This window comes from Bombina bombina, chromosome 1, assembly GCF_027579735.1.
Source record: "Bombina bombina isolate aBomBom1 chromosome 1, aBomBom1.pri, whole genome shotgun sequence".
Classification (NCBI taxonomy): Eukaryota; Metazoa; Chordata; class Amphibia; order Anura; family Bombinatoridae; genus Bombina; species Bombina bombina.
The window spans coordinates 1,030,471,396-1,030,487,630 of NC_069499.1; the positions used below are offsets into that span (position 1 = coordinate 1,030,471,396).

At 38.1% G+C, this 16,235-nt stretch overlaps 1 protein-coding gene across 1 annotated transcript in view; it reads left to right on the forward strand.

Moving 5' to 3' along the window:
• The first annotated feature begins 587 nt into the window (after nucleotides 1-587).
• Nucleotides 588-16,235, forward strand: part of LOC128640853 (protein-glutamine gamma-glutamyltransferase E-like) — a 76,573-nt gene continuing 60,925 nt past the window's right edge. The window contains exon 1 of the mRNA XM_053693300.1: nucleotides 588-620. Within this exon, the coding sequence (XP_053549275.1) occupies nucleotides 614-620 (7 nt within the window). The 5' untranslated portion in view covers nucleotides 588-613. The remainder of the gene's footprint in view (nucleotides 621-16,235) is intronic.

Here is a 16,235-nt window from a genome sequence, read left to right on the forward strand (position 1 = left end):
CTAGAGAACGCTCATTGGCTTATTAGAGCAACTCCTGCATCCTTACTGGTTTAAAGTGACACGCCCACATGCACAATAAACAAAAAATAATCTATTGTAATCTATTTTTAAAAACGAAAACAAAGTTGTAATATATTTTAAATATATTTTTCTTTTAAAAATAAATACTATATATAAATATTTTTCTTTTAAAAATAAATACTTAAATGTCCCTTTACATTTCCTACTAATTCTGTCATTACTATTATTGCAAGCTTTCTTCACATAAAAACACTCATATGTCTACACGTGAAATGCCACAATGAAACTAATTTAGCTCCCTGAGTAATCTTAATTGGTATGTCCCTAAACAGGCTCTGCATATTGCTTTGCACGGATGCTTTCTCAGCTGCCCACACCCAGCCTTAATCAACCCTCAGCATGTATGTGTTGCATAAGAATATGTTATATTGGAAACTAATTAGTAAAAGCCTCACCCATAGCATTTGCATATTTAATGTATTGTGGTTTAAGGAAGTCTGGAGTTTTGGGGATATAAAGAGTGAAAAAAACATTTCCCATAATCACTTTTCCTTGGACACCTTATCATTTTGCAGAACCTATAAAGAGCATCATGACATGTGAGTAGTAACAAACTCCTCAAATCAGTTTATTTTTCTTTCCTAATAACTAGCTGAAGTTGCTTTTGTAAATGAATAAATGCCTATTACATTAAAATATGTTCTGTACTTTATACTTGTACTCATATGTAAAATAATGTTAACATTGCCTGCTTGTTATATATCTTTAAATCTACAAAACCTGGAGAATAAAGCTGCTTTTGAGTATGATGTTACAATTGGATTCTTTTAACAAGTTTAATGTTAGATTCATTTTTTTACTAATTTTAAAATTCATAATTAAAAAAAAAAAAGACAATATTTCTTAGTCCCATTAAAAATAAAACTGAGAAATTTAATGGAGTTAATAAAGTCCATGGGACATAATTATGATTGTGCGAGCGGACATGATCTGATATTGCAGATCATTTCCGCTGAACATCAATAAATGCCGACAGCATACGCTGTCAGCATTTATCATTGCACCCGCAGTTCTTGTGAACTGCTGGTGCAAAACCGCCCCCTGAAGATTCAGCAGGGGGTGTCAATCAACCCAATCGTATTCGATCGGGTGGATTTCTGGCGATTTCTGTCCGAGGCCTCAGAGTAGGCGGACAGTTTATGGAGCAGCGTTCTTGATAAATATGCCCCCATGAGTGTAGTAATTGGAGTGGTGATTTTTTACAGAATATATATATATATATATACATCATGTGTGGGGGGCATGCACTCTCATTTTACATGTCAGCTACTAGGGTATCACAAAATAAATATTAATAGGACAGACAAAAATACCACACTCACTGGGTTTATTGCAAAACTTTGATTTGCCTTTATTTCAAAACTAATTTTGAGTGAAGGTAATCCCACGTTTTACGAAGAAAATCAGTGAGTGTGGAATTTTTGTTCTCTCTCTCTCTCTCTCTCTCTCTCTCTCTCTCTCTCTCTATATATATATATATATAGATAGATAGATAGATAGATAGATGGATAAATATATATATAGAGAGAGAGATATGATAGATATATGTATTGATTTTGCAGTTGTTGATATAGTAGATATGTTTTGTGTGTGTTTTATATTTAATTAATGATGATGACATGTTAAGTACCTTTTTTATGTGGCATGATGCCATTGTGAGCATAAAGGGCTGTCACAATTGCTGGCATGGGCACCACTATCTTGTTTTTCGAATCCAAACATACACAGATCTGTTGCTGATGTGTATTATCGGTCAGTCAGTGGGTGTTGAGCTTCTATCAAGTGTCATTGGCAGTTGAATTTGATGTATTCCTATTGTTATCTATATGTAGTTGCAGTGAGGTGGCTTGTGGTAGCCATAGCAGATGGCTACACATTGTATAGATGACTTTTCACATATTGATCAGATCTTTTTACACTAAGGAAATGGTGTTATTATTTTGATTGTGATTATTGTGATGTTGAAAAAGGCATATAGGGAGCAATAGAAAACAGCCTAAAATGTAACTGAAAATATTGGAATTGACTCCTATGCGTCTAACACCTGTAGATGATTTAAACACATACACCGAGATTACGAGTTTTGCTGTAACAGGGGTGCGGTACTAATGCTTAGTTTTAGCTCACCGCTCACTTAAGACAACGCTGGTATTACAGGGTTTTTTTAAACCCGGCGTTAGTCTCTAAAAAGTGAGCGGAGAGCAAAATTTAGCTCCACATCTCACCTCAACACCATCGCTGCTTACGGACGGTAGCGGTGAGCTGACTAAACGTGCTTGTGCATGATTTCCCCATAGGAATCAATGGGGCAGAGCCAGCTGAAAAAAAACTAACACCTGCAAAAAAAACAGCATTCAGCTCCTAACGCAGCCCCATTGATTCCTATGGGGAAAGAAAATTTACGTTTACACCTAACACTCTAACATGAACCCTGAGTCTAGACACCCCTAATATTACACTTATTAACCCCTAATCTGCTGACCCCAACATCGTCGCCACCTGAATTATATTATTAACCCCTAATCTGCCGCTCCGGACACCGCCGCCACCTACATTATACTTATGAACCCCTAATCTGCTGCCCCAACATCGCCGAACCCTACATTATATTTATTAACCCCTAATCTGCTGCTCCAACATCACCACAACTATATGAAATGTATTAACCCCTAATCTGCTGCCGCAACGTTGCCGCCACTATAATAAAGTTATTAACCCCTAAACCTAAGTCTAACCCTAACCCAAACACCCTCTAACTTAAATATAATTTAAATAAATCTAAATAAAATTACTACAATTAAATAAATTATTCCTATTTAAAACTAAATACTTACCTATAAAATAAACCTTAAAATAGCTACAATATAACTAATAGTTACATTGTAGCTAGCTTAGGGTTTATTTTTATTTTACAGGCAACTTTGTATTTATTTTAACTAGGTACAATAGTTATTAAATAGTTATTAACTATTTAATAACTTCCTAGTTAAAATAAATACAAATGTACCTGTAAAATAAATCCTAGCCTAAATTACAATTACACCTAACACTACACTATAATTAAATTAATTTACTAAATAATTACCTACAATTAAATAAACTAAACTAAAGTATGAAAAAATAAAAAAATTACAAGAATTTTAAACTTATTACACCTAATCTAACCCCCCTAATAAAATAAAAAACCCCCCCAAAATAATAAAAATCCCTACCCTATACTAACTTACAAATAGCCCTTAAAAGGGCCTTTTGCGGGGCATTGCCCCAAAGTAATCAGCTATTTTACATGAAAAAAAAATACAATACCCCCCTAACATTAAAACCCACCACCCACACACCCAACCCTACTCTAAAACCCACCCAATACCCCCTTAATAAAACCTAACACTTACCCCTTGAAGATCACCCTACCGTGAGACGTCTTCACCCAGCCGGGCACAAGTGGTCCTCTAGAGGGGCAGAAGTCTTCATCCGATCCGGGCAGAAGAGGTCCTCCAGACATGCAGAAGTCTTCATCCAGACGGCATCTTCTATCTTCATCCATCCGGAGCGGGTCCATCTTGAAGCCAGCCGACGCGGAGCATCCATCCAGACTGACGACTACACGACGAATGATGGTTCCTTTAAATGACGTCATCCAAGATGGCGTCTCTTGAATTCCGATTGGCTGATAGGATTCTATCAGTCAATCGGAATTAAGGTAGGAAAAATCCTATTGGTTGATGCAATCAGCCAATAGGATTGAAGTTCAATCCTATTGGCTGATCCAATTAGCCAATAGGATTGAGCTTGCATTCTATTCGCTGTTCCAATCAGCCAATAGAATGCAAGCTCAATCCTATTGGCTGATTGGATCAGCCAATAGGATTTTTGCCTACCTTAATTCCTGATTGGCTGATAGAATCCTATCAGCCAATCGGAATTCAAGGGACGCCATCTTGGATGACAACATTTAAAGGAACCATCATTCATTGTGTAGTCGTCAGTCTGGATGGATGCTCCGCGTCGGCTGGCTTCAAGATGGACCTGCTCCACTCCGGATGGATGAAGATAGAAGATGCCGTCTGGATGAAGACTTCTGCACGTCTGGAGGACCTCTTCTGCCTGGATCAGATGAAGACTTCTGCACCTCTGGAGGACCACTTGTGCCGGCTGGGTGAAGACGTCTCAAGGTAGGGTGATCTTCAAGGGGTTAGTGTTAGGTTTTATTAAGGGGGTATTGGGTGGGTTTTAGAGTAGGGTTGGGTGTGTGGGTGGTGTTGTTTAATGTTGGGGGGGTATTGTATTTTTTTTTCCAGGTAAAAGAGCTGATTACTTTGGGGCAATGCCCCGCAAAAGACCCTTTTAAGGGCTATTTGTAATTTAATATAGGGTAGGGATTTTTATTATTTTGTGGGGCTTTTTTATTTTATTAGGGGGATTAGATTAGGTGTAATTAGTTTTAAAATTCTTGTTATTATTTTATTTTTTTCTGTAATTTAGTGGGGGGTTTTTTCGTACTTTAGTTTATTTTATTTAATTGTATTTAATTGTAGGTAATTTAATAAATTAATTTAATTATAGTGTAGTGTTAGGTGTAATTGTAACTTAGGTTAGGTTTTATTTTACAGTTACTTTTGTATTTATTTTAACTAGGAAGTTATTAAATAGTTAATAACTATTTAGTAACTATTGTATCTAGTTAAAATAAATACAAACTTGCCTGTAAAATAAAAATAAACCCTAAGCTAGCTACAATCTAACTATTAGTTATATTGTAGCTAGTTTAGGGTTTATTTTATAGGTAAGTATTTAGTTTTAAATAGGAATAATTTATTTAATTGTAGTAATTTTATTTCGTTTTATTCAAATTATATTTAAGTTAGGTGGGGTTAGACTTAGGGTTAGACTTAGGTTTAGGGGTTAATAAATTTAATATAGTAGCAGCGATGTTAGGGACGGCAGATTAGGGGTTAATAAAATGTAACTAGTGTTTGCGAGGCGGGATTGCGGTGGTTTAGGGGTTAATATATTTATTAAAGTGGCGGCGATGTCCGGTCAGCAGATTAGGGGTTAAAAACTTTATTTAAGTGTTTGCGATGTGGGGGGGGGGGGCTCAGTTTAGGGGTTAATAGGTAGTTTATGGGTGTTACTGTACTTTTTAGCACTTTAGTTAAGAGTTTTATGTTACGGCGTTAGCCCATAAAACTCTTAACTACTGACTTTTAAATGCGGTAGGACTCTTGACAGGAGAGGGTGTACTGCTCACTTTCTCCAAGACTCGTAATACCGGCGTTAGGCAAATCCCATTAAAAAGATAGGGTACGCAATTGACGTAAGGGGATATGCGGTAAACTTGAGTCGCGGAATAAAAATGAGTGGTACACCTGTACCTGCCAGACTCGTAATACCAGCGGGCGTTAAAAAGCAGCGTTGGGACCTCTCAACGTTGCTTTTTAAGGCTAACGCAAGACTCGTAATCTAGCAGATAGTTAAAGTTAGCTTCAAAGCAGCAATGCACTACTGGGACCAACTGAGCCAATGATAAGAGGCATATGTGTGCATATCACCAGCTAGCAATCAGTAATGCATTGCTGCTTCTGAGAATATTTAGGTTTGTGTTAAAACAAACGATACCAAGAGAATAAGCCAAATATGTAGAAGTAAATTGAAAAGCCTCTTTAAATTTTGTACATGCTGTATCTGAACCATAAAAATTAAGGAATAGAAATGTGCGCTGGTATTTCAGGCACGCTTTTATAGGCTCCAATGGGAGCCTCGTTCTGATGTCGTCATATGCAGCACCGAACCTAGCGCAGTAAAGGGAGTAAGCTGTGCATCGATTGGCAGCACATTTAAAATATACATGTATATGATTATATGCATATACATTTATGTGTTTATGTGTGTATACACACATATTAACACGTAATTATATGTGTATAAGCATATACATATATATTTAGAGTGAACACACAGCCCCCATAGACCACAATGTAAAGGCACTTTTCAGTGCTGTTTTTTTCTAATACCCACACCCACTTACTTTAACCCCTAAAACCTGCTTTGTGCAGTTATTTAAAATAAATAAATAAAGATGATACCTTTTTTAATTAAAATTGAAGCTTACACCATTTTGGGGAAATTGGGGACGTTTATAAAATTAACCAGAGATCTGATCTCTGGTTAATTTTTAGAGCGCTAATTGCTACCTCGAGCACTTGTAATGGCTGGTTATTTATCGTTTGCATACAAAGGTTATTTATCGTGCCACAGTAAACGGGGGAATTTGCCCCTTTACGGTTGCATGATAAATTAGCGTTCCACTTGTAATCTAGCACTATATGTTTACTTTCATATCTTTTTGATATATAAATATATATATATATATATATATATATATATATATATATATATATAACTTACGTAAAGGGGTTAGGCTTAAAAAAAGTTGCACTAAATACAACGTAAAATTTTAAACTAAAGTATACCAACCTACAATATTTAATAGCTATACTATTTAACCCCTAAACTGAAATAACCTACCATTGCAATAAACCCACTATACTATTAACCCCTAAACTTTTACAACCCCAGCACAATTAACCTCCTACACTAATAACCCCTAAACTGCCACAATCTCCCTCGCAATTGGCTCCTACACTATTACCCCTTAATCACCACAAACACCATCGCAATCAACCCCCTACACTATTAATCCCCTAATAGCTAACCCCTCAAAACCCCTAACCTAAGACCCCCTATATAAAAAAAACTACCAGTTTAAAATAAATACACAAAAATAAAAAAGCCCTTTACTAAAACTAAAGTACCATAAACAATAAAAAAAGTTCACCTAAAATAAAAATTTACTAAAAATAACCCCCCCAAAAAAAAATAAAACCGAAGGCTAGAACTCCAAGTTTTAACTCACCATCTTAAATCCAGCTCCTTAGGGGACAGCAATGGGTCCACAGCAGCAGGAGGTCAATGGGGGCAATCCGCTTCTTCCATTACAGTCCTCTAGGCAGTTCTCTGGTGGTCTTCTTCTTTTTTTCCACCCGATCCGTCTTCATACTGTCCCCACAGCACACTGAAGTTTGAATCCAGGTTTCCCCTATTAAAGGGATGTCCTTGCATTTATATTGGCTGATAAGAATTTGAATTGAAAAATCAGCCAATAGAACTGCAAGGACAGCTCTATAAAAGGGGGAAACCTGTATTCAAACTTCAGTGTGCTGCGTGGACAGCATGAAGATGCATCGGGTGGAAGAAAAGAGAATTTTGCACCAGAGGACTGCCATGGAAGATGAGGACCACTGCCGCCATGAAAAAAGAATACAGCCGTCTCTGTGGACCAACCGCTAACCAACTAAGGAGCCGGATTCAGGATGGTTAGTTAAAACTTGGTTCAGGATATTTTTAGGATAGGGTTTCTTAGGTAGACTTTTTATTTTTTAGGGTACTTTAATTTTAGTAGAGTGTTTTTTTGTGTAATGTTTTTGTTTAGTTAGTGTTTTTTTATTTTTTTTAACGTAGGGATCTTAGTTTAGCGGTCTTGGGGGGTTAGCTGTTAGGGGTTTAATAGTTCAGGGGGTTTATATCAATGGGGGTTGTGGTGGCTTAGTGGTTAATAGAGTAAGGGTTAATTGCAATGGGGTTGTGGTGGTTTGGGGTTAAGCAGTGTAGAGAGTTCATTGCGATGGAGGTTGTGGTGGTTTAGGGGTTAATAGAGTAGGGGATTAATTGTGATGGGGTTGTGGCAGTTTAGGGCTTAAGTAGTGTAGTAGAGGTATTGTGATGTTTATTGTGATGGGTTAACGCACGAATATAGGTATTATATAGGTATTGTATAGGTCTATAGGGCGAATACAATATTGCAATCGTGAGATCTGAAGTCTAGCTTTTTGCGTGCGTACTCTTTTTCTTTACTGAGTTTTAATGCATCATATATATTAACACCAAAGTACCCATGTTTTCCTATTGACAAGTGAACAGCAAGAAGTTTACACAATTAATAGCAACAGCAAAATGTTACCATTTGATAAGCCAACATCTTGCTTTGGCCAAGTGTAGAAGTAAAAGCGACAATAGGTTTGTATATGTGGACACAACCACACAGATAAATGGTAGAGGAAGGAGAGCCCCAGGATGGGATAAGATCTTCCTTCGTGTCTGTTTAGCTCTGGGTCATAATTCCTTCATTCTTGCACTTTCATTTGAAATGATGAAATAGTTGTTGTTTGTATTGCTCATACTAGAACCTTGCTGTCTCTATCAATATGGCTCCCCTACCAGACTTAGAATCTAGGTCACATTGCTGTGTAGTTTGTCAGTATGATATGCATGTTTGCATAGTTTAAATTATCTTATAATGCTTTAGTGTCAAATAAGGACAAAACTTATTAACAAAAATTAGGCTAAAATTTAGTAACAGAATATGATTTATGCAATCTGCCAAGTAGTTTATTCCCACACAACAGTGCCAACTAGGCTGCTACTATTGCTTGCCTGTAATATCTTGCCAACCATTGTAAATACATGTTTGAAAAGGCATAATAGGAACTCCTTGTTCTATTTCACAACAGAATTTTAAAAGCCTATCGGCTAGATTATGAGTTTGGCGTTAACAGGGGTGCGGTGCTAGCGAGCAGTTTATGCTTACCGCTCACTTGCAGACAGCGCTGGTAATACGGGTTTTTAGAAACCCGGCGTTAACCGCAGTAAAGTGAGCGAAGAGCAAATTTTGCTTACGTTAGCGGTGAGCTGGTAAAACGTGCTCGTGTTCACGATTTCCCCATGGGAATCAATGGGGGAGAGCCGGCTGAAAAAAACCTAACACCTGCAAAAAAGCAGCGTTCAGTGTGTCTACACCTAACACCCTAACATGAACCCCAAGTCTAAACACCCCTAATATTACACTTATTAATCCCTAATCTGCTGCCCCCGACATCGCCGACACCTACATTATATTATTAACCCCTAATCTGCCGCTCCGAACACCGCCGCCACCTACATTATAGTTATGAACCCCTAATCTGCTGCCCCCAATATCGCCGAACCCTACATGATATTTATTAACCCCTAATCTGCTGCCCCCAATGTCGCTGCAACCTAACTACATTTATTAACCCCTAATTTGCCACCCCCAATGTCGCCACCACTATAATAAACATATTAACCCCTAAACCTAAGTCTAACCCTAACCCCCCCTAACTTAAATATAATTTAAATAAATCTAAATAAAATTACTACAATTAACTAAATTATTCCTATTTAAAACTAAATACTTACCTATAAAATAATCCCTAAGATTAGGGTTTATTTTTATTTTACAGGCAACTTTGTATTTATTTTAACTAGGTACAATAGTTATTAAATAGTTATTAACTATTTAATAACTACCTAGCTAAAATAAATACAAAAGTACCTGTAAAATAAAACCTAGCCTAAGTTACAATTACACCTAACACTACACTACAATTATTAAATTAATTTCCTAAATTAAATACAATTAATTACAATTAAATAAAATTATCTAAAGTACAAAACAAACAAACACTAAATTACAGAAAATAATAAACAAATTACAAGATTTTTAAACTAATTACACCTAATCTAATCCCCCTAACAAAATGAAAAAGCCCCCCAAAATAAAAAAGCCCTACCCTATACTTAATTACAAATAGCCCTTAAAAGGGCCTTTTGCGGGGCATTGCCCCAAAGTAATCAGCTCTTTTACCTGAAATAAAAAAGTACAAATACCCCCCCCCCAACTAACACTAACCCCTTGAAGATCACCTTAACGGGAGACGTCTTCACCCAACTGGGCAGAAGTGGTCCTCCAGGCGGGCGGAAGTCTTCATCCAACTTGGCAGAAGTGGTCCTCCAGACGGCATCTTCTATCTTCATCCATACGGCATGGAGCGGGTCCATCTTCAAGACATCCAACGCAGAGCATCCTCTTCTTTCTTCGTCTGACGACTGAATGAAGGTTCCTTTAAATGACGTCATCCAAGATGGCGTCCCTTTAATTCTGATCGGCTGATAGAATTCTATCAGCCAATCGGAATTAAGGTAGAAAAAATCCTATTGGCTGATGCAATCTGGCATTCTATTGGCATTCTATTGACTAATTGGAACAGGCAATAGAATGCCAGCTCAATCCTATTGGCTGATTGAATAATATTTAACTAATGTTTGCGATGCGGGAGTGCGGTGGTTTAGGGGTTAATATATTTATTATAGTGGAGGCATGTCCGGTTTGGCAGATTATGGGGTTAAAAAATGTATTTTAGTGTTTGCGATGTGGGGGGGCCTCGGTTTAGGTAGGTAGTTTATGGGTGTTAATGTACTTTTTAGCACTTTAGTTAAGAGTTTTATGCTACGACGTTGTAGTGTAAAACTCTTAACTACTGACTTTAAAATGCTGTACCAGGCTTGACAGGAGAGGGTGTACCGCTCACTTTGGTCAGACTCATAATACCGGCGCCATGCAAGTCCCATTGAAAATATAGGATACGCAATTGACGTACGTGGATTTGCGGTATTTCCGAGTCTGGCCAAAAAAGTGAGCGCTGAGCCTGTAAATTCAAGAATCGTAATACCAGCAGGCGTTAAAAAGCAGCGTTGGGACCAGCCAACGCTGCTTCTTAAGCCTAATGCAAGACTTGTAATCTAGCCGTATGTGAAAGAAAATATCTAAATCAGATATGTAGAATATAAATGTATTCTCCTCCAGTGGGTTTAATTTAAAAAAAAAAAAAGATTCTCCCATAACATAATTATGCTTTTCAAACGAAGTTAAAATATGTAACTGATTCATTAAACTATGGGACAATCAACTAATTCCTCAATAATAGGTTCTACTGAGTGACTAACAGCAGATACAGTTATCTTTATATCTCCAATTTTTATAATAAAAATTAAATAAGAGGGGGGCGGAGCCTGACTGATCTCAAGGATGGCAGCTTATTCTCTGGGCTCCTAGCTGCAAAAAGACAAAAATCAGTTTTTAAGATTGATAAAAGGGAGAATTTATCGAATAAAAGAGAACAAAAGTTGCTGGATTGGAACTTGCACATATTATTTTGATGTGGAGTCTTCAGACTGGACTGCTGAGATTTCTGGCGGCCTCATGGAGGTAAACCTCAGTACCCCCCCGGGTGACTGGGTACTAGGAGAACAAAGTAAATTCTCCTCTCCTACTACTTTTATGTAAACTACTGTTGTGAGCAGGATGGCGATCTCTTATTCAGAGCTGCTGACCCTCTTTGCAGAATTTGAGCACAAGATCAGCAGCAGAATGGACGACTTTTTACTACGCAATAGACCAAGACCTGAGGTGGTTGCTGGTCAGAAAGATGTTACCCCGTGTAGGACGCAGCAGTGCCCTGACATGCTTGGACCAACCATGGAAAATGATCGCTACTCTAATTCTGTGGACCAGACACTAGCTGCATGTAAACCCTCCATGCCTAACTTCACCGCAATCCCCCAGGACAGATCTGAGAATGGGCAGCATGCCCTGGGACTGGTCTTGCAGGTCGGGGAGCAGATTACACTGCCTAAAGCCCCCATACTTACTACCGGAACCCAGGAAGGTGGAAGCAGAGCTGCGGTCTCGCCTAAAGATTTTGACTCTGTATGGATCACTAGTGTCCCGTCTGTGAAAGATTCTACACCAGACCAGATCGCTATTAAAGAGAAGGTAACGGTGGCATTTCGGGAGAGACACTCGCTGAGAGAACATGTTGGACAGCTGTCCCCTTGCACATATGCACACGATTCAAGCTTTACCCGGGGCTGCCTGGTCCCAGCCTATTGCGGCCTGTGGTGCTGGAGGGCCCAGAGATCTGGAGTGGGATGAAGCTGTCCGAGTATTTGCATCTATCCATAGGAGGATGCTGTTTTCTATTGGGTTTGCAGGGGCCTGTGCGGTTTAGTCGGAACAACATACGAACCATCCCCAGACTAATGACACTGTGTTAGGTCGAAAGACTCTGGAGATTAATGTATGTTGGAGTCACATTCTCACTTATATTTATTTAGAACTGTGTTTTCTGTGTCAACAGGCAACTCCACTTCCAATGCCTCTAAATGTATGTTGGGACTTTTTGTTATGTTCTATCAAAGTTACTTGTGTCCCCTATCTTGATTTAGGTCTAACTGTTCGTACCTCTCAAACCCATTAGTTCCTAAATGTATTATTATAGCTGGTTTATGAAAATTCTTTCGAGGGCTGTTTAGACCTCTACTACTTAATACCCAGTGTTTATAGCTCCTTTATAACCATAATTCTGTGGGAGGGGCAGTTGCTCTGTTATTTACTTATTTAATTTATCTGTTGTTTTCTATTATATTCTATAGATCAGAGCTATGTCTATGGTTAATTTAAAAATGTTTTCTATTCTATATAAGCTAACATATTGAGCTTCTACTGAGACTCAGTCACTATCTCTTTTATATGCTATTGTCAGAGGTCCATAGTCTAACATTACAGATATACTCTGTACAGGTCCAACAGAGGATTACGCTGCTTAAAATTCCCCTGATGTCCCTTATATAGATTATATCACATGAAGCCAGTAATCAAGTTAATTATAACGCATAGATAGCCATATGCTTGACTTAATGCCCCTAGAGTTTGTCTTATGTGACATTCTAGAACTCCTGACTACACATAATACAAAATGAGAATGTTCTCCTAGCATTAATGTAGTCCCCTCCAGAAAATATGTATTCCCCTGTCTTGTGAGAGAGCGCATTTACGGTATGAGTAAGCTAAACTGTACAATTTATTTAATGAGGGGAATGTCATTATCAGGTCTGGGTCCGCCCCCCCCCCACACACACATGTGTGGTAATGGATAAATAATTTATCCTCCATACTCCCTTTTAGCAGAGTTATGCAGTCTCTGCCCTGTCCGTAGAGCTTTTGCCTTAGCTTGTACTTATAGTTATGTAAAGATGGCTCTCCGGATCTTAATAATGATAGTTCCATTATGACTATTCCTATGTGTCTTAATATCTGCAGTATGTCTATCCCTATAATGTTTAACTTTTAATATGACTATCATCCTATATATATATATTCACTATGGTTTGAGAATTGATGCTGTGATGGTTAAGGTTCAAGTGCGACAACTTCATGTGTTTTCCATGTACAACCTCTATATTTTTTCAATCTCTTTGAATTGTGCCCGCCACAGCAATAGTACTGTGAACAGTCCTAGTTTCATCTATTCTAGTTCTCAGACTAATTTATGAAACCCACATAGGACCAAATTGTGTTGTTATATTGTTTATAGTTCACACATGTCACTGTGTTTTACTGTGTAATGTCTAATCTTCTTTTAGATGTTTAGGCGGGATCAGCTTGAGCCTGTAGTCTTCTCGACTCTCCATATGATTTTACTGTATTAAAAATGTGTCTCCAACTATATCCTAGTTTTCAGATCCCTTGGGTGGATCTCTGTCCCATGGATGACACTATGCAGATATATCAATAAAATGAGGTGAAATGTTGTAGGGTAATATCGGGAACCAACTAGGCGAGATGTGGTTTCCTATTAATTGGGATATTGCACTATGTAACCAATGTCTCTTGCATTACTGTACTTGTGATGTTGCCCTTCAACCGGTAATTGTTTTGTGTATGTTTTGATTGCCTCAATAAAAAAAATATTTTTCAAAAAAAAAAAAAAAAAATGAAATAAGAGCAGCACATTTGATGATTAATTGGGTGACTTATATATCTAAATGTTAGGTAATCTGTCCTTCAAATGTTAGCAAAAAGTTAAAATCGGATTGACATATGAAACACTAACGGCTAGATTTAGAGTTTTGCGGCCAAAGGGGTGCGTTAGCTACGCGTGTTTTTTTTCCCCCCACACCTTTTAAATAACGCTGGTATTTAGAGTTCTCTGAAGGGCTGCGTTAGGCTCCAAAAAGGGAGCGTTGACTATAATTTACCGCCATTTCAACTCTCAATACCAGCGTTGCTTACGGTAGCGGCTAGCTGGAAAAACGTGCTCGTGCATGATATCCCCATAGGAAACAATGGAGTAGTTTGGGCTGAAAAAAACCTAACACCTGCAAAAAAGCAGCGTTACGCTCCTAATGCAGCCCCATTGTTTCCTATGGGGAAACACTTTCTAGGTCTGCACCTAACACCCTAACATGTACCCCGAGTCTAAACACCACTAACCTTACACTTATTAACCCCTAATCTGCCGCCCCCACTATCGCTGACCCCTGCATTATATTATTAACCCCTAATCTTCCGCTCCGTACACCGCCGCAACCTACATTATTCCTATGTACCCCTAATCTGCTGCCCCTAACATCGCAGACCCCTATATTATATTTATAAACCCCTAATCTGCCACCCCCAACGTCGCCACTACCTACCTACACTTATTAACCCCTAATCTGCCGACCGGACCTCGCCGCCACTATAATAAATGTATTAACCCCTAAACCGCCTCGCAAACACTATAATAAATAGTATTAACCCATAATCTGCACCCCCTAACATTGCCAACACCTAACTTCAAGTATTAACCCCTAATCTGCCAACCGGACCTCGCCGCTACTCTAACAAATGTATTAACGCCTAAAGCTAAGTCTAACCCTAACGCCCCCCCTAAATTAAATATAATTTTAATCTAACTAAATAAATTAAATATTATTAACTAAAGTCTTCCTATTTAAAACTAAATACTTACCTGTAAAATAAACCCTAATATAGCTACAATATAACGAATAATTATATTGTAGCTATTTTAGGATTTATATTTATTTTACAGGCAACTTTGTATTTATTTTAACTAGGTACAATAGCTATTAAATAGTTATTTACTATTTAATAGCTACCTAGTTAAAATAATTACCAAATTACCTGTAAAATAAATCCTAACTTAAGTTTATTACATTTATTAGAGTAGCGGCGAGGTCCGGTCGGCAGATTAGGGGTTAATACTTGAAGTTAGGTGTCGGCGATGTTAGTGAGGGCAGATTAGGGGTTAATAATATTTATTATAGGGTTTTTGAGGCGGGAGTGAGGCGGTTTAGGGGTTAATACACTTATTAGAGTAGCGGCTAGGTCCGGTCGGCAGATTAAGGGTTAATAAGTGTAGTTAGGTAGCGGCGACATTGGGGGGCAGATTAGGGGTTAATAAATATTATGTAGGCGTCGGGGATGTTAGGGGCAGCAGATTAGGGGTACATAGGGATAATGTAGGTGGCGGCGGTGTGCGGTCGGCAGATTAGGGGTTAAAAATATTTATTATAGTGGCGGCGATGTGGGGGGACCTCGGTTTAGGGGTACATAGGTAGTTTATGGGTGTTAGTGTACTTTAGAGCACAGTAGTTAAGAGCTTTATAAACCGGCGTTAGCCCAGAAAGCTCTTAACTCCTGACTTTTTTCTGCGGCTGGAGTCTTGTCGGTAGAGGGTCTACTGCTCACTTCAGCCAAGACTCTAAATAACGGCGTTAGGAAGATCCCATTGAAAAGATAGGCTACGCAATTGGCATAAGGGGATCTGCGGTATGGAAAAGTCGCGGCTTGGAAGTGAGCGTTAGACCCTTTCATGACTGACTCTAAATACCAGCGGGCGGTAAAAAGCAGCGTTAGGAGCCCTTAACGCTGCTTTTGACGGCTAACGCAGGACTGTAAATCTAGGTGTCTGACAGACCACAGAAAGGGGTCATTTTATTATAGTGCGAGCGTACATGATACAATGTAGCGTATTATGTCCGCTGCACATTGATAAATGCTGACAGCATACGCTGTCGGCATTTATCATTGCACCAGCAGTTCCTGTGAACTGCTGGTGCAATAGCGCCCCCTGCAGATTCACAGCCAATTGTATTCGTACAGAGCTTGATAAATTGACCCCAAAGAATCCAGTATAAAATATATATATATATATATATATATATATATATATATATATATATATATATATATATATATATATATATATATATACAGTATATAATGAAATTCTGTAGGGTGTAAATTTATCTTCAGAATTTTAATAAACACTTGCAGTAATATGATTGTTGTTGTTTAAAATGTGTGTGTGTGGTAATTCTATGTGTGTGTGTGGTAATTCTAACCCTCATCACATATTTATTATATTATGTAATTCTGTAGGGGATGAGTTTAA